At 41.5% G+C, this 18,578-nt stretch overlaps 1 protein-coding gene across 13 annotated transcripts in view; it reads right to left on the bottom strand.

Moving 5' to 3' along the window:
* ASB5 (ankyrin repeat and SOCS box containing 5) overlaps positions 1–18,578 on the bottom strand; it is a 44,351-nt gene that overhangs the window by 19,588 nt on the left and 6,185 nt on the right. For 4 of the 13 annotated variants that reach the window (XM_074588415.1, XM_074588419.1, XM_074588416.1 and 1 more), the window contains exon 5: positions 10,706–10,998. In XM_074588415.1, coding sequence (XP_074444516.1) covers positions 10,706–10,901 — 196 coding nt within the window. In that variant the 5' untranslated portion in view covers positions 10,902–10,998. Of the gene's footprint in view, positions 1–10,705; positions 10,999–11,450; positions 12,250–12,547; positions 12,679–14,193; positions 14,274–18,578 lie in introns of those variants that run through there. The other 9 variants (XM_074588413.1, XM_074588414.1, XM_074588412.1 and 6 more) reach the window with 5 other exon arrangements.

Raw genomic sequence — 18,578 nt, 5'->3', positions numbered from 1 at the left:
GAGGTTTAGGATGGATATTAGGAAAAACGTTTGCCCTGAAAGGGCTGTTGAGCATTGGAAGAGGCTGCCCAGGGCAGTGGTGGAGTCGCCATCCCTGGAAGTATTTCAAAGCCGGGCAGATGTGGTGCTGTGGGACACGGGGTAGTGGGGGGTTTTTGTCAGAGTCAGGTTGATGGTTGGACTCGATGATCTGACAGGTCCCTTCCAACCGAGGCAATTCTAGGACTCTATGAAGTTCTACTGGGCAGAACGATACATCCTCCGAGCAAAAGCCATTAAAAAGTCCTAAAAGCAGTACACAAAAAAGCGGAAGCTGGACCAACATCCAAAATCAACTGGAAACGCATTAAAAATATAATCGCGATGGTGATACAAAGAGGAGATGAACATGCAGTGAAAACTGTGGAGTGGGACTGAAGAACGCGCTATTTCACTTCCGCCACTGGCACGGAATTGCTATGGGATCTTCCTCACGTCAGCCACCACGCGCGGGGTTACATTAGCTACAAAATAAAAATCAGTATCTCTTGACTTCAATCGGTAATAAAACTATTAATATTTGAAACTACTTAGGCTTGGCGCTCGGATTGTGTTCCTCAGATTTTTCTCCATAGGAGACGCTCAAACACTTCCAGAATCCAGCAGAAAACCTGTAACAGAAATCTACGGAGGTTTACCCTTACAGAGATTCTTTTTTTACCCAGATTTTATTAAAAAGAACTGCCAGTACGGTTTCAACATTGCTATGCCAGCAAATAGCTCTGAGTTTACAGGGGCAGCATTTCTTTACTGGGAATAAAAATGGAAAGAAATTTCTGTTCCTCTCTTCCAACGGGGAACTCATTCTACTCTGAAGACTGTTCTTGAAGCCATAAAGACGCAGCTGTGACTGACACACACACAAAAATGTGTTGATAAAAACATGGACCAAAAAAAAGAAACCCACACCTTTCAACACGCGGCGCAGCCCGATGCAATACAGCTCAAACTCCAGTAACAACTGTTTATCTTCGGAAAAACTGGACAAAACTGCACTATTTTCAAATGTCACAGCTCAGCGCTCCGTGCGTGACCCTCCTTGAGTCAGCCAGCTGATGAGCCACCTCGCTCCCCAAACTGTGCTGTACGCTCACGCTCACGCTGCTTTTAGGACCAGGATCGTTGTTGTGGGGTCACAGCGACCGCCTGGAAATTCTGGAGCAGGACGAGAAATTGCCTTTTCCTGCTGCCGCGATCCACAGCCTACAACCCTGAAGCTGAAATGACGGACAGGCTCCCCGGATGGCAGTGCCAGTACCCCAAGGACTGTCGTGTGCCATTGTCCAAAAACAAACCAGCAGAGATCTTCAACATTCCTCCCTGCGGGAGACGTCAAGACGAAGCAAGTTTTAGAAATAATTACAGAAACGTGGTTCCCGACAAAAACATAGCGTGCGAAAAGGCCACGGCAGTCACAGTGACACCCCGAAGCGCCGGCTCAACGCCAAGAAGTTAAATGTGTCACAAAAGTACAGTGATAAAGCACTAACAGCAGGGCAGGGAAAGGACTGGGACAACTTTTTTATTTTTTAAAAGCAGATTATCACAGCAAGCCGTACTTCGCGGCCAACACAATGATGTTATAAATGACCAGCAGCCCCCCAGAAGTTTAGGCTTCACCCAGGTGTCACCAACCCCGTCCTCTGCCCTCCACATCTAGACAAATGCCAGCAGATATACAGACAACGATTAAAATGTCATTAGTTATTTAAGCGTAAAATGACACTTCTCCACACCACTAGAAGCGCTAAAAAAGGCTATTGCACACTCGTGCTCTTTATACAGGGTCATCGCTCTCTCAGCTGGAAATCCAAATTATTATTATTAAGGTTGCAACAGCATGGATGGCTAGCAGCTTTCCTATCTCTTCCCCCGAGATTTTTACAGTTGTTGGGCCTTGTATCCTTGGACGCTGGGAATCAGAATGGAAGGTTTAGAAAAGATTTAAAATTCTGATAGGATAAAGGCTGTGTCTCAGCCACCAGAGAAGCTGAATATGAAAAAATGGTACATTAACTACATTTCTTGGCTTGTGATTTTGCAATGTTGTCCTGGTTTGGGTGACACAGGACTAATTTGTCTTCTAGTGCCTAGGAAAACACTTTTAGAAGACTCTAGTGTCTGAATTTGTGAAAATATTTACTCCATAGCCAGCTCTGTTGTGCGGGTTTTGAGGTCTCAGTGTTTTCGAGCTCGCCAGGTGCGGGGATGAGGAGGAGCGAGACCCGGGCACTTGACCCAAGTTGGCCAACAGGACTATTTCATACCATGAACATCACATTCAATATAAATTGGAAATTTGCTGAGAAGCTCTTTCTCTCTCTTCCTTGAGAGAGCTTCTTGCCCTGGTGCCGGAGCCCTGAGCCCTTCCCTTCCTCCCGCGGCCGCAGCGCTCGCAGGGTCCCACATGGGCTGTCCCTGCGGGCAGTGCACGGCTTCTGCTGATGGAATGGGCTGGGGATAATCCTTGTGTATTTTATATTGGTATCTGGATCAATGTTGGTTCTTTAGTATTATTAATGTCAATTATCTAGCCTTATTCTATCAATCAACTCTGTTTACATTTCAGCTCTCAGGTTTCCTTGTTTTTTCCCAATTCCCCTTCCCAGGTGGGGAGGGAAGATGGAATCCAGTGATAGAATAATTGTCTAAACGACAATAAATTGCTGTGGGTTTCTCAAACCGTAACAGTGAGCTAAAGAGAAACAAATCACAGCAGTCACACTGATGAATCCGGCCAAATCAGTCACCAAGCAGGCCTGGGCTTCAGATAGCGACGAGAGACACAAGGCGTGAGACCAGCAGTCGGCATGGGCAGAATGGTGTAGAGCACCATGGAGTGAATCACAGAATCATGGAATGGTGGGGGTTGGATGGGACCTCTGGAGATCACCCAGTCCCACCCCCGGCCAGAGCAGGGTCACCCAGAGCAGGTGGCACAGGAATGCGTCCAGGTGGGTTTGGAATGTCTCCAGAGTCGGAGACTCCACCACCTCTCTGGGCAGCCTCTGCCAGGGCTCTGCCACCCTCACAGCAAAGAAGTTCCTCCTCGTGTTGAGATGGAACTTCCCATGTTCAAGTTTGTGCCTGTTACCCCTTGTCCTGTCACTGGGCACCACTGAAAAAAGACTGGCCCCGTCCTTGGCCCATTGCTGTCAGAGAAGAGCCATGAAAAGAGCGGCCGTATCTACCGCCAGAAGGACTCAAGACACAGCAGAACGTACCATCCACTAGCGCAACAGATGCAGCGTGCCACAGTGGATTTATGGCCCACCAGCCAGCGTTGCTGCAGTCATGAAAAGAGCTCAGGACTTCGGCACGTCACGCATTCCCCCGGAGCCATCATCATCTCACCCTGGCAGGAGTTCACTCGCCGCTCGCCCGCATTGCAAATGTTTGAGAACATCCCTGACGAAAGGAGTGCGAATACCAGCACCCCGGCCATAACAAGGCCAGGGCTGAGGGAAGGAACATCACCTTCAGGGAGCGGGGCTATTTTGGTCCTAATGTCCCACCGCTGCACCAAGACCAGTGCAGATGGTATGTTTGAGCTTGTCCCGGTCCACTGCTGGAGGGTCCTAACAGCCTTTCTTTATCAAAATTGTCTTTAAGCCTTGCGGGCGGATTGCTCCAGGATTATCTTTCAGTCTTATCGCTACGCACCTTTAAAAATCCAGTTTTTAAGCTACATCAGAGTTCACAATGTTTTGTTTTGTACCTGTTTGCAGTTCAGAAGTTTATCATTCATTTAATCCGGAAAAAATAAAGGAATCAATTGAAGGGGATTTCCACGTGAGTTAACTGAAGACTGTGCACATCAAGCAAGCCAGGAGGACCTAGGCTGGTGACGAGTAAAGGTCCATCTTCAGAAAAAAACGCCTTTCAAGGAGGCACACGTAAATGACGCTGACCATAAAATACAGCCCGTGGAGATACTCTTCTCCAGGAGGCCCTGACACACAAATACAGATAACAGTGAAAAAAAAACCCAAAAAGGAATCCACATGATGGGATATCTCAGTTCATTTCAGAGAATCAAGTTCACTAGAACTTTCTGCAGCCTCAGAGATTTTTTGTAAGGGGAGGGAAGAGTCAATACTTGCCAATAGATGTGCTTGGGTTTTGCTGCTGCAAATAGGCCGGGGCTCTGGCCGTGCCAGTCTGGTTGCATCATATAACTCTCACCAAAATCCCTTTGAGGTAGGTTATGTTCTTCAGAGGAGAACGGCTCTGGAATCTTGCTGATACGCCATGCCATTTGCTTCATTCTAAGCAAGCGTCTTCTTGAGATTTATTTTGAAGTATGACTCTCTTTTGGCAGTTATTTGCTATACTAGGCAAAACTATTTAGCGTAAGAGAAGCATAAAGGAAGGTGATGAGCTCCGTCAAAAAACCCTCCCTTCTGAGCTTTCAAAAAAGAACCTTCACGCTATCTGCAGCGTTTTTACACCATTAGCTTACGTGCTGCATGTGAGAAACAAATGCTAAATGTGGTGCCTTACGCCAAGTGGCATGGTGAATAGGTATGCCATACAATATTCCTGTCGTTACTAAACGAATCTCTATTGTATCCAGGAAGCTAGTCGAGGTCTTATATGGCTTTTATTAATAGAACTGTGATCTCTGCGGAATGCAAGTTGACAAAATGCCTCGTGCCTATCTTCCCTACCTAACAACTGTTGCTGAGTGACATTATCAATTGCAACTCGTTAGAATAAAATAATAGGAAAACTTCGCTCTAGTCGTTCACTACAGTTCAAAATGTAATCAGGCTTTCCAAACAGCGGATCGCTAACAGTGAAACACCGCATTATTTCCTATTTATGAGTTGTACTTAATGGACCGGCTTCGTGGGTCCACGCAGGCAGTGCTCAGTGTACAAGAAAAAGAAGGAAACAGAAGGCTCCATGCTATTTGCAAGTCTCACAATCCTGAAAGGAGACAGGGACTCCAGCCTTGAACTACCACAGTCCCATGGATAGCTTAATTTAGGGTAACTAGGAATAACCAGTGTACTGAGCATTCCTGCCATGCCTGGCCAAGGCAGATACTGCAAAGAGGGGTGGCTTAGCACTTGCTATATTCATTCAAATGTAGACTTTTTTTTTTTTTTTTAAACATAGAAGAAATCATGGCATATTCACTTCCCCAGTTCTGCAAAAAAAGTGCGATATATTTTGAGAAGCTAGACTCAAATACTACACATACAAATTCTCCTTTCAAGTAGCTTCCAAGTATTACTTTAAAATAGTATAGTTATGTGTGAAGTGATAGTCTATGAAAATTTTTGCAAAAACAGTTTGACGTAATCAAAACCCAGGATACTAAAGAAAAAGCATTTTATGCTGTCAGAACTACTTAGCTTGTGCATCAGACCCCAGGTACCTGTACAAGTGCCTGGCTAGTTGTTTGTTGTACATGCCGTGTGGCAGGGGGTTGGAACTAGATGATCCGTAAGGTCCCTTCCAACCCAAACCATGCTATGATTCTATGATTATTAACTTCTGCATAATGATTCTTTCATAAGAAAGTTCCTCTATACACTATTCTGAGCCGGAAGGAGAAGGTGGTGACAGTCACTGAGTATTTTTGCCTTATAAACAGTTTACGAATGGGAACTGTACCTCCTTCTAGCAAATCACCTGTATTATCGAAGTATGGACTCTTCCATACAAACCAAGCTCTGACCAGTATTTTTCAGCAGAGTTTCTACCTTACAGACCCAAAACACCTGACAACGAGTTAACTCTTAAGCTTTGAGACGCACTTACACTTTGAAATGACTTCATACCACAGCGCTATACCTCATCCTAAAGCAATCGAACGAAAAAACTCAACTGAAGCTCCAACACAGCGCTTGTATATGAGAGAGCCCTTTGATGATGTGACCAGCTTCTGGTATAGTAGGAAGAGTCTAAAGGTTGCTTTTGATCCTCCAGTTTGTATCCAGCAACAGCTGAGTTATTAACTCCTCACAGCTCTGGAGACACAGCGAGAGAAGAAGTCTCCCTGTGCAGATCACCGTCACTGCAGATAGCCTGCTAAGGAGCTAATTATACCCAAAGTTCATTTGCAATTTAGTTCATTTTTGTAGGTCAGTTTGTAGGGCACAGAACTTCAAAATGGAATATACATCTACGTGCTACGACTTTTTCCACAAAGAAAGAAATGAATAAAATGTTGACTTTTGTGAATTTTCTAGCGTAACGGATAAATACGTGCTCACTCCAACACAATAAGAAGAGAAAAGCTGCGCCCCGTGACCCGTTCACCACCCAGCTACGGTCCCTGACTGCAGACCACTTAGCTCTAAACATCTAATCAGCGCCTTTCAATTCAATGGGGCAAGTATGTGTATATCAGTGTTTACAAAGTCAGTGCCAAAGTTAAAAATAATCCAGTAAACGGGACCTTTATAACAGAATGGATCCATTTTCCATTTAATTCTTTTACAGTAGTAATACCCCTGACTTCACTGAAAAAAGAATTCAATTCTCATAGTTTATTAGAGATGTGGGCCTTTAATCCACTTTAAACAAACGTAAAAGACTGCAGAGTTCTGCCCTGCATTTGGTGCCCTTTCATTTTTTTAATACTGTGGATGATAAAATATTATATTTATTTTTATAAAATCAGCAGATGACACTAAACTGCAGGTGCTGCAACTGCTCAGAGGGAAACATTTCAAACCAGACTTGAGTAAAATGGAGAAATCGTCTGATACCAAGAGCATGAAGTTAGCTGAAGGCCAGTACAAAGTATTACACTTAGAGAGGAAAAAGCAAATGCAAACTACAGTGACTCTCTTTTAACATGGGGTTTATAGTAGGCTACAGACTGTTTCCTTAATACTTTAATCTTGGGGGGGGAAAAAAGGGAAAAAAAAAAAAAGGCATCATTCCAGGAGGTATTACATAGGGTATCATGTATATGGCACATGACGTAACCGTTCCACTTTTATACAACCAACAGTTCCAGCAGTTGCACTAATAAAGTCTCAGCTGGAGCACTCTTTAGCGTGGGGAATTAGGCATTAATAAAGATGTCTACGAACTGGCACAAGTCCGAAGGAGAGCAGCTCCAGTAATCCCAGCTCTAAAAAACAAGACGCAGGAGGAGAGACTAAGTTAAAGCCTTTGGTTTTTTTGTTTGTTTGTTTGTTTGTTTGTTTTAATTCTAGAAAAGACAAAAACAGTAGAGGTAGGAAGATGCATGCTAACAGTCTTTAAAGTGATTACTTTTCACACCTGGAGAAAAACAGATAAATACCTCAATCATATTTTACGTATTTAGTTTGCAGAAATAAAGATTTAGGTAGGTCTTTGGGGGAGCGGGAAACATTCTAGTGAGAACAGCAAAAATTGCAATTGGTTGCACAAGGACACTGCAGAAATCACTATTACTAAGCATTTTAAAAACAGGTTGGACAAACATCTGCCAGACAACCCACGTATATTTGATCCTAGCCTCCAGGTTACCTCTCAAGGTGCCTTTCAGCTTTACAGAAGAAAAGTTTTACTCAGACTTCCCCCCCGTAAACAAATTAATGTGACTTACAATCAGTAGAGATTTTATATGCACTTTTCTGGTCTTGGCTGGTGCTGGACACTGATCTTAAATTTCAGTGCCACATTACGCAGGGTAATAATTTCTAATTACTGGGACGCTCTCCCTATCCAGCTGTTCACATACATATGAGATCCACAGGATGGATTTCACACAGTAGATGGCTGACTATCCATGCTGGAGAGAAAATTTTCCTGCAACATTAAGGAACAAAATATGGCAACAAGACCACAGCAGGCAGATGACACAGGTAAAGCTGTCTGCTGGTATTGAACAAAGAACAAGCCACAGAACAAAGCCCGCCGTGAAATGTGTGGTCCCTGGGCCTCAAATCCTGTACTGACCAATACAACTTCAGTTTCATCAAAGGAGCTCCACCAAGAACTACTGCTCGGTACTGAAAATGTCCTCAATTATACAGGCTTTGTAAAGGAAAGGCTTATTTTAACTCAACAGCTCAACTCTGTACACATAAAATAATGCCTGCGCCCCGTAGCACGTTATTTCCAAAGGGTTGTTTCTTCTTCAAAACTCAGGCGCTCTATCCTAGCCAAGCCACTACAGCAGCAAAAAGTGATTTTGTGGTGTTACAAGCAAACTGAAAATACCAGCACTAACAGAATTTTAAGAGCGTGTAATCAAGTTAAAACTAGAAGACGAAAACCAACATTTCCTCTCATTAGAATTACTTCTTGAAACTAAGCTTCAATTAGGCAATGACAGGCTATTTTTCTGGTTTGGGTTCCTTTTTTTTCTGCTGAGGCTTCTCTGTTGCTTAATGAAAAACACAGAGCAGGATCGCTAATTAGGAGGATACTCGGTATTTAATTTTATCATTTAATGTTACAAGCTGTAGCTTCACATTACATCTTCTAGATGCTACTCTGAAGAGGGTATTTCGCTGCATGGTATTGTATAAAGGCTACTGAGGCAGCGCTGTACTGTGTTTCACAAACACCAACAAAGCAAACCCCACGACAGGGTGTGAGACGGGACGGTATCACACCCCCTTCCACAGCATTAGAACAAAGGTATAGAAAAGATGAGATAAAACAGTCATTTTGAGGAGCCTTTTTTGCATCCCAACGAGCAAGGATTGGTCCTGTTAATCACGACAAATGGCTGAATTTGCAGGTTGTGTAACATCGGCTGAACGCGTGCTTAGGACTGTCCCAGTCCAGACCAAACACTGGGAATCGGGCAGTGAAAAATCAGGACACACCGGTGTCGGGTTGTAAAAAGTACAGTTTAAGCACAAAATAGTTGCATCAGCTATTTTCCTTTAATAAACCAAGCAGAAAACCAGAAACTCTACCATATGTTTGAGCCTTTAAATCAATATAAATATCTGCTACCTGAGCAAAACACTAACCTGCACGAGCGGTAGCTTTTCATCTTTTACATGGGTCAGATACTAGAACACTGAATTATTTCAATATACTAGCTCAGACGAATGACCAAACTAAAGAAACATGGATTCAGCAACAGGTGACATTGTAGAGACTATTTTACTTTCCAACCTGACGCATGTTATTCCTATCCCTCTGGTTTTTCCCAGTCTTTTCCCTTCCTTGCTCAGATTCTGTGTCAGTCTTCCCAGAACGAGCTAGCCCAGCAGTTTTTGACAAAAAAACCCCCCTTGATTTCAAGTGAGGGCTCCCACGCTCGCTGCGAGTATTTCTGCCAGCGGGACGGAGGGTCCTTCCCATCCTACTGTAGTCAATACACACACACACACACCCACACACCCCTGTATCTGTGTACACACACACACATCTGTATCTGTGTACACACACACACCTGTATCTGTACACACACACACACACCTGTATCTGTACACACACACATCTGTATCTGTACACACACACATCTGTATCTGTACACACACACACACACACATCTGTATCTGTAAACACACACACACAAATTGATGTGATTAACGTACTCAGAGGTAAAAACCCCGGGTTTCAGACCTTTCTCTCTAAATTGTTCCGAGAACACAAGATATAAATCCACCTCAGGTAAATCAAGCTAATTCCTGCTCTAGGATGTAAGCCTCTCTCTCTGGTTTGCAAATTTAAATACACGCACACAAAACATCCGACTTTTGTCCCAACGTCAAAGACTGAAAAGATCTTTAAGATCATCATATTGGGGTTATTTCTTCTTGGTGATGGTACCTAGGGACGAGTGGTGAAGGCGGTAAGAGGCAAGACGAGTCCTCCTGTTCCATCGCCTAACTCAAACGCTATGTCATCCCAGAATCCAAGGAACAACCACCAAAGACAAGGGAGGCAGCAGGGATCCCAAGTTGAGCCAAACCATGGCTCAGTCACACACCAGGACACCACAATGGAGAAGAGAAAAGGAACTGAGTGGGAATGTTACTGGCTCACCACAGACGAGCTTGGGGCGGCGGTAGTGCCCGGCTCTGCCACAGTTCTGCCAGAGCAAACAGAAAACAGGAATTTTCACAAGAGCTTTTGACCCAGTAAAACTCAATGGGTTTCCACACAGATGCCCAGAAGCTCACCCTGACCAGCGTTAGGCTTCCTGATATCTGCCAAGACACTCATTCAAAGTACAGAAGGACAGTATCTTCTCAAATAAATTATTATAAGGAAATTTTAACTTAAGAAATAATGCTCAGAAATATTTGGACTATTTTCACTAAAGCGTTGTAAAATAATCATGTGCCAAGCGTGGAAAATTTCAACCACAAATGTGTAAGCTGGGGAACCTCAGAAGCAATTTGGAAAACCGTCTTAGATTGGGAAGTATTTTTCAATCTTAAATACAGCCATCTTAAGTATAGGCCTCTCTCCTAACAGGGCATTGGCTGTAATATTTCAGTTTTATTCTGAACTTAATAACCTAAAAAAAAAAAAAAAAAAGCTTAACCAATCTATCACCACTACTTCAAATAATTTTTGTTTAAAAACCCCAGTGAGAACTACAGTAAAAATAAAAACATTCACACATATCATTTGACATACTGAATATAAATGAGGCTAACATAAATAATTACCTGGCAAAAATAATTACCAGTAAGAACAAACCCCCCACACAGCAGTGATAAGATAGTAAATACAAACATACCTTGTCCTTGAGGAACTCCGTAAAATTCAGCAGCTATCCTTGCTGCCTCCTTGCGGTTTCCTTTCACAATGTAGAAATGGCTAAGGATGGCGAGGCTGATCTTCACAAAAAGTTTAAAACAAAAAAGGGAAAGTATAGTAAAGTAGACATTGGATAGCTGCTGGGCAAAAGGGCGACTTTCTTCTATGACAGTCATTGCTGCGGCGAAATCTCTCTCGGTGTTTGGGTCGGGCTCTCAAATGTGTTGATAAGATCATATGGCTCCAGCCACGCACTCTTGGGAACAACTGGTCCTGAGGAAAGAAAATATCAGCTGGTCATGATGCTTGCTGCTCAAAATATGACGATTATTTATACTGTACATAGTATTGAGTTCACTACCGCTCCTGCTAGCCTGGTGATATTCCAGTGGGACGGAATATAACAGCCACAGGTTCCAAGACCCTGGATTGTACTTGTTCCACTCAAAAGGTCTGTTTCATTCCAAATTCTGCATTTCTAATTCATTTATTTAGCCTATTAACACATGTTTAAAAATCCACTGTCAAAAGTATTATTACCAAGAACTACAAGTTCATGTACTAAACCAGGTAACTCAGGTAATCAATTTTTGCTAAACTAAGTTCTCCTGCTTCTAAGTACTTCATTTTATGTTAGACTACTATATGTTTTCTGACAAAACTAGAACCACGTCAGTAAATATTTGAAATACACATTAATAAAGAAACAGGGATTTAATACCCACCGGCTTTGACAGTCTCTTACTATTTTGTTCAGGCTGAATGAAAATATCTGGTATACGTGGCTCACAGAATTATACACAAAAAGAGCAGACTATAAAAATCAAGCTCCTGGATATTTTTAGAAATAAGATCTCGGAGCACCCAAAATTAAATTAATTAAAATGCAATTAAAATTAAATCAATGCAATGGCAAATATACAACATGGAAAATTTATGCTTATCATACACATTTCATTGTGCTGCATCATGTTATTTTAAACCTATGACACAACCGGCTTTATTTCCTGGCCGGTTTTAGAAAGGGGAATATAAATTCCTCAGAGTTTTTAAGAATGAATTTGCTTATATACCGTAAAGATATTACTCATGGTCATCAGCAGTTAGGCACAAATTGTTCCATTAGTGTGAGTAACTGCTGAGTATACAATGGTGTCACAACACGATACAAACGGAGGAGCTGCAGGACAGAACGGGATCCCAAAGTAAGCTATAACCCTAAAATAAAGAACCGCAGCAGCATAGGAAAGGGTCCTGGCCTAAACTTTTACATTTCCTTTTAAATAAAAGAAATAGTGTCTTTAAGTCTAGTTTAAAAATACCCACAGTAATCTTAAACTGAAACACTCCTTTCTATTCTACGCTGGATTCTCTCGTTTGATGGCCAGAAAAAAAGCATTTTAGAATGTTGGCAACCGTCCCTCGGGACCAGAGGGCACGAGCCAAAGGCCCCCGCAGCTGCAGATCCCCAGACTCCAACGAAGAGCACAGCAGACATCAAGGATACGATCCAAAATCCCATTTCTGAAAGGAAAGTGGCAACATAAAGCACCTCTTATCATCTGGCTCCAGGAGTAATGCATTAGAGTAAGAAACTATAATATTTTCTGGAAACTACATTCAAATAAACTTATAGAAATGAAGAAAAGACAATGATAAAAGGAAACGTGCTTGGAAATAAGCATCAAGATTTTTTAACAGAGAGGAACTGAATTGTGCTTATCTTGAGAGAAACAGACGTTCAGTCTTTTTTCTTTGAAAAAAATTAATCCGCATAAAAGTCAAAACAGTAACTAGAAAAAGCAATTAAAAGGCAGTTTACCCTGTAAACTAGATTAGTCTGTGAAAAAATATATGCATTTTCTCCTAAATTTCATTTATAGACATTTTCTCATCCAGCCAGAATAGGAACTGCTCTCCTCATACCATAGTTAGAAGCAGGAGTGAGTACTTAAAATGCCAAATGAAAATCCCTTTTTATATTTGGCACATTGTTATCTGACACTGCATTGAGGTGTCATGTTTTCCATAGGGATAAATAGGCATTATGTTCTGAGCCACCACTGCCAATTTCCGTTTCAATCATTAATAGAAATGGTATTTTCCTTAGTAACATATCCAGTGTTGGAATGTCTTGCTTCTTCCATCTTTCTACTAGTATTATTAAGCTTAACTCCACCAGTCCACGGAATTCCCCAGCCATCCTAAGTACCTGTGTTGCAAATGTACCGTGAAGAATAAGGAAGATTCATAATTATCTCATGGAAAACATTTTTCTTCTTCAGAGTGTTTTACCTGACACCTTTTTTTCCCTGACTCCGCATTATGTGATGCAGTAGCTGTGCTTTCTCATCCGGACTTCTCCCATGTTTTATTAATTAGCAAAATAGTCTTTCTTTACAGAGGTGAAAACCCAAACAGCCATTATTATCAATAACAGCTGGAGTTAACAGCAGCGCTCAGAGTTAATCTTCGCCTTACAGTTCTGTTTCCTGCTTCTTACAACTGCAGTAGATAAATCACCGCAAAGAAATTTCTCAGTTTTTAGGTTGTCTTCTTCAGGTTGAACTTTTCTGTAAAGGCTCAACAAAAACAACAAAAACCTTTTCAAAAATCAGGCTGTGGGTGCATAGAATATTTTGTTAAGTGATCTTTAAAAAACCCTCATTGATAAAACTTATGTTTTAGAAATAACGTGAAAAGAGAGCAGAAGGGTTATTCCTGTATCAAAGCTTGCCTTTTGTCCTCTCAAAAGTTTCCCTTCTTAGCGATAAACTACGTAAAAATGAAAGAAATCCTGAGTTTTGAGAACTTCAGTTCACACATGCTCAGAAGAAGCTGGCAAAATTACTCTCCTAATAATAGTTCTTCTTTTTTAAAGCTCTAGAAGTGCCAGCTTAACTGGAAGCTCTCCCAAGTGCACAGGACAACCGAGCGTATCCTAATCTAAGGCCACGAGAGCTCCGCAGCAAGTGCCATTAGAGCTCGTTGGCAAACCCATGCTACCAGGCACCCGCTCATGAAAACAGAGCAAGTGCTCAGATGTTAACGCTCCCACGGCATTTTGGAACAATCAACAATGTGAATGCTGAGAACTGAACCCAAAATAGCTGGGAGCGAGCCCGGGCAGACTGGGAGAACCGGGAACAGAAAGCTCCAGGCGCTATAATGGAAATCAGAAAGTAGAAGCATAAGTAAATAAATAAAGGATGTGACAGGCAATGTCATGCCAGGGAAGAGCGTAAAAAAATGATATTTAAATGTTCCAAATTTTCTATTGCATGGCAACGTGAAGCTGTTGGAGCAGTGCGGAATTCCAAATAGAAACGCATCAGCAATACGTAACAAACGTACACCGGTATACAAATATCAGAACACTCGAAAAGAGCAGTGGCTTGATCTGGACAGTCACATTCCCCGTAGCATTTTGACTTTTGGGAATGAAATGTCTCTGCCTCATTTCCTCACCTGTAAAGTGGGTTGAAAAGGACCCCTCAAGAGGAGTGCTCTGGAGATGGCTTCGGTGCTGTTAACAAAACACTGCCATTCTGGTGAAAACAAGACAGAAACTAATAATTTTTCTTTTAATACAAAATTTGGATAACAAACCTAAATAAAATGAAATATTGGCTGTTCACTCACTTAATGGCTGCAAAAGGCATAGCATGTAAAATTATTATAACATTTCAGGTTTTCTCATAGCACCCGGGAAAACGGCACCGAGCTACGCTGCAGATAAACAATACTAAGAGTTTTGTTTTGTTTTAAGAACATCGTAATACCGTGACAGACAAGGATCCCCCTAGCTTGACATACCCCCCGCGAATAAAACGAGAACAACGTAACCATTTCTCTGGTATGCTCTCCCCGTTTCTGGCAATTGACTATTTTAATTTTAAAGCCACTTAAAAAACTTCAAATGCTGGAATTTGTCGGCTTAAATTCCTTTTCCATGTAGCTTGGCCAGTTATCATTTCTAAAGGACATAAGCAGTATATCCAAGATAGCAATATTGCCATTTATAATGCCTGTAAAAGTGGTTAATTTCTAACTCCAGAGCTCAGACGGAGTATGCTGCCCTTTACAGCTTTCCTGTGTAGTGGCCAAGTGCGGAAATAAAGCATTCACAGCAGCAGCACCTGTTTATACGAATTCCAACTGCTTGAGAAATCTAATGCGATTTACCCACAACCAAAGTGAGCAACTATTAGAGAAAAATATGCTCTACCTTCTACGACTAATTACACAACCACATTAATAAACTCTTTAGTTTATTCTGGCAATTCTCCCTCAACGCTTTAGAAGACTGGTGTGCTTAGTTTTTGGTAAGGCGAGAGAGACAAGACAAAAAACACAACCGATATAATATTTAATCTTTGAAGACATTTTTTAATACTAAAGACCATAAAACCCTTAGAAATACGATTTCTTTATGCCATATACTTTGTCTTTAGTTCTGGAAAATACATTTACTTTTAATTAAATCTTTTAAAGTAGTATCTTTAAATTTAGACTAGTATAGGCTGTAGGAGAGTAATTATACTCACGGCACAAATTCTGTTACAGTTAGTCTTAACAGTTTCCTTCAGTATTTTGGAGATGCATATAAATGTCTGAGAGTGAAAATGTTTTTTTAAAGAGGAGATATGCAATACAGTATAAGGAATTATTTGCATGACACTTCACCTGCATGTCCTTCTCCACATAGAAGAGATTTGGCTAAAACTACACAAGAAGTCAAAACAGTCGTCCTGGTTTTGAAACGTCTGGCTAGTAACAAATATAACAAGATGATTTCATGAAATAGGATGCCAGGCAGAGGAACGGGAACTCTTATGTGCTTTAAAGAATGCATTATTTTATACAGCAGACATTACGGACCAGGAGAAATTTCAAAAACGACGACGTCGGAACGGAAAGAGTTTAACTTAAAATCAGGAAGAAGCCACTAGTTCTAGTACTGAGCTTCTGATGTAAGCGCACAGTGCTTGATGTAGGACTCAAAAATGCTGAGAAGCCTGAGCTACCAAAAAGGCAACGTCTAATTCAGCACGAGAAACGACCTGCTCAGTGACCTGCTGACTTGTATTTAATAGGTGTATGGGACGCCAATCCTCAATACTTGAAATTTTATCTGACCCGTCTGAAGTTATTGAATGTTATTTATGTTGTTTCCTCCTTGATGTATGTTCTTTAAGCAATTTTTTCTATTATTTCCTATTCAAAGCATTTGAACTGAGTAAATCTAGATATAGAGCAACCACTTGAAAATGTATTTGCTCATATACGTTGTTCTGCAAAATGTTACCTTAAGTTGACATTGAAGGTAAGGCAAAAAAATACAGATATACCATGAAATAACTTTAAAAAAAAATATTACATGTTCTTTTCAGTAATATCCGTCGTAAGTTAAGGATATTATGCGTCTATGCTTAGGCATAGAAAAACAAACAAATCATATTTAGCTGATAGCTACAAGAAATTCAGAAACTGGGAGTGACTGAAAGACATCAAAGAGCTGCTGCGTTCTTTACCAACCAGGAGCTCAAGCCCATTAGCACAGCCCAGACACTGCTCTTTCTTTGTAAAACATGAGGAGGTGGCCAGAGTACAGACTTTGTGCAGCTGTTCTGGGGGATAAAAAGAAGAAAAGTAAGAGAAGACAAAGTTTCGCCCAGAGTAGACCAAGCTCACTTCAGATCTGAACTGCTTTTTCACTCCACCCTGTTGCTATCTTTAAAAATTCTATGGATGTACTCGACCTCGTGGCGAAGCCATATTCTCAGCACAAAAACCCGAGAGTTCTGTTGCCAACTGAAGCAAACGCAACACTCCAAAACAAACAAACCAAAGGCCTACATCTCCTTTTTACAGCTTTTCTTCTGAAGTACCTTCATGCTACGTCACTTCAGAATCTACACAAACAATGCAGCGTGAATTATAACTGATAGCCAAAGTTATGCTTCATTCAGATTTCTGCAGTTTTCATCGTTCACGCTAGTCTTCTGATCACCCAAAACCTCTTTCAAAATGCCATGCAATTACATCTTAAACACTGTAACAGGGGAAAGTCAAAGTCAGCGTCCTAAAACGTGTTACCCTCCTCTTCTTGGTAGTCACGCTCTGACTTTTGACACTCATTCCACTGAACAGCTATGTATTTAGAAACCATTCCTCTTCTCTCATAATGCTATGAAACACACCATTTAAAAAGCTTTAACGCACAAAAATTTATCTTACACAAATACGTAAATAGTTTCTCTCTATATTTTGGTGTAGCACTTTATTTTCAATCACTTCTCAAACTGCTCCGGAAAGTCCAAAATCATGCTTCTGGGTGGATACGGTAGTACATTTTTTTTCCCCCTCCACTGTATTAAAACCAGTGCTCTGACACAGTTTGGGTTTTACACAAATCAAGTTCTTCTGGTACATGAATGATGCAACCTTTCATTTTTAACATCACAGAAAGTTTGCTTATTCTACTGCTAACTTTTAAGGAATTTAAATCGGCTTTATTCAGGCGTTTTGTCTTTCCTGTCTGTTGAAAACACTACTCCAATCTCAGAAAATAGTTCTAACATCCCGACTTACATACTGGGATTTCCAGAGGATGGAATTAGTGGTCAAGGATTTAAATATCAATCAGTATCTCTAGATGCAGCAGACATTCTCACATGTATGTGATATTCAAGCAATCATGAAATTCCAGTTTTCTAACTTTCTCGGTTCTTTGAAAGAATACAGAGACATTTTAAAGCTGTATCACTTTGTTATACACCCACTGGATAGCTGCTTCTCACAATGGTGATAGATTCCACTTCAACTACCAAGTCTAATATCAAACAAGCCCTGCTATCAGCAACATTATCACATGAGCACGCTTGATCTGCTTGGCCAGTCCATCTAAGCACTGACAGTAAAGTTCTGTACACAAGGGAAGCAGGTATAACTGACCTGCTTACAAATAAATTCAATCGGAGTTCTGCTAAGAAACCTAGTAAGTTTGTCCTACAGCATTTATTGCAGTCCTGTTTGGATACCGAATGCAACCCAATTAATAAGAGTATTATAGAAGATTCCAAAGTCAGTCATGTGAGTACTTGGAGACATTACTAAAACCAGAAACGTGTCAGAGAGCAGGCACACACAGCCTGCTGACAGACAAACTCTAGCAAATCTTGTCCCCCAGGAGCTTAAAAGGTTCCCACCTCCAGCTGCCCATTCCATTCCTCCGCTGAAGGTTCCTGCCCCTCCTTCTCCCTTCCTGGAAATTCACGGGTAGGAATGTGCGGTGGTATTCAGCCACCTCAGTTCAAAATCTGGCAAGTTAAACTGCTGATGAGTTTAAACTAACGTTTTGGACTTCACACTGAAAAAAGCCCTCTCGCCCCCTACCACCCCATTCTGCTACAGTAGCAAACTATGAGGGGAGAGTAATGTCAAAATGCACATACGAGCTGCCTCTTCAGGATATTTAGCTGTAATCTTTGATGGCTTAACGTATTGATAAGGCTGTATCAGTGAGACTTTGAAGAGTCTCCTCGTTTTGCATCTCTTTCCCTGTGCATAGTTCCCTTCTTGGGTCCAAACAAATGTTTTCATCCCCAACCGCATGCCTATAGAACTTCCCAGATTCCTTCTTCAGCAACTGACTCACCCTCTGCCTGCGGTATGTGGTACTACCGCTACTACGCTTTTGATATTTGAACCCGCTCGACAGAACTGCCTTTGCTATTTCTCATTTCTCTAGCAGGCAGTGCACCCACCCTGTTCATCTAAGTTCATCTAACTGAACCTGGTGCTTCCGCAGTTTTTACAGTCAATCTTTTCTTTAATGAACGGCAAAACGT

This window comes from Larus michahellis, chromosome 5 (assembly GCF_964199755.1).
Source record: "Larus michahellis chromosome 5, bLarMic1.1, whole genome shotgun sequence".
Taxonomy (NCBI): domain Eukaryota; kingdom Metazoa; phylum Chordata; class Aves; order Charadriiformes; family Laridae; genus Larus; species Larus michahellis.
This window is presented reverse-complemented; position numbering and strand designations above follow the sequence as displayed.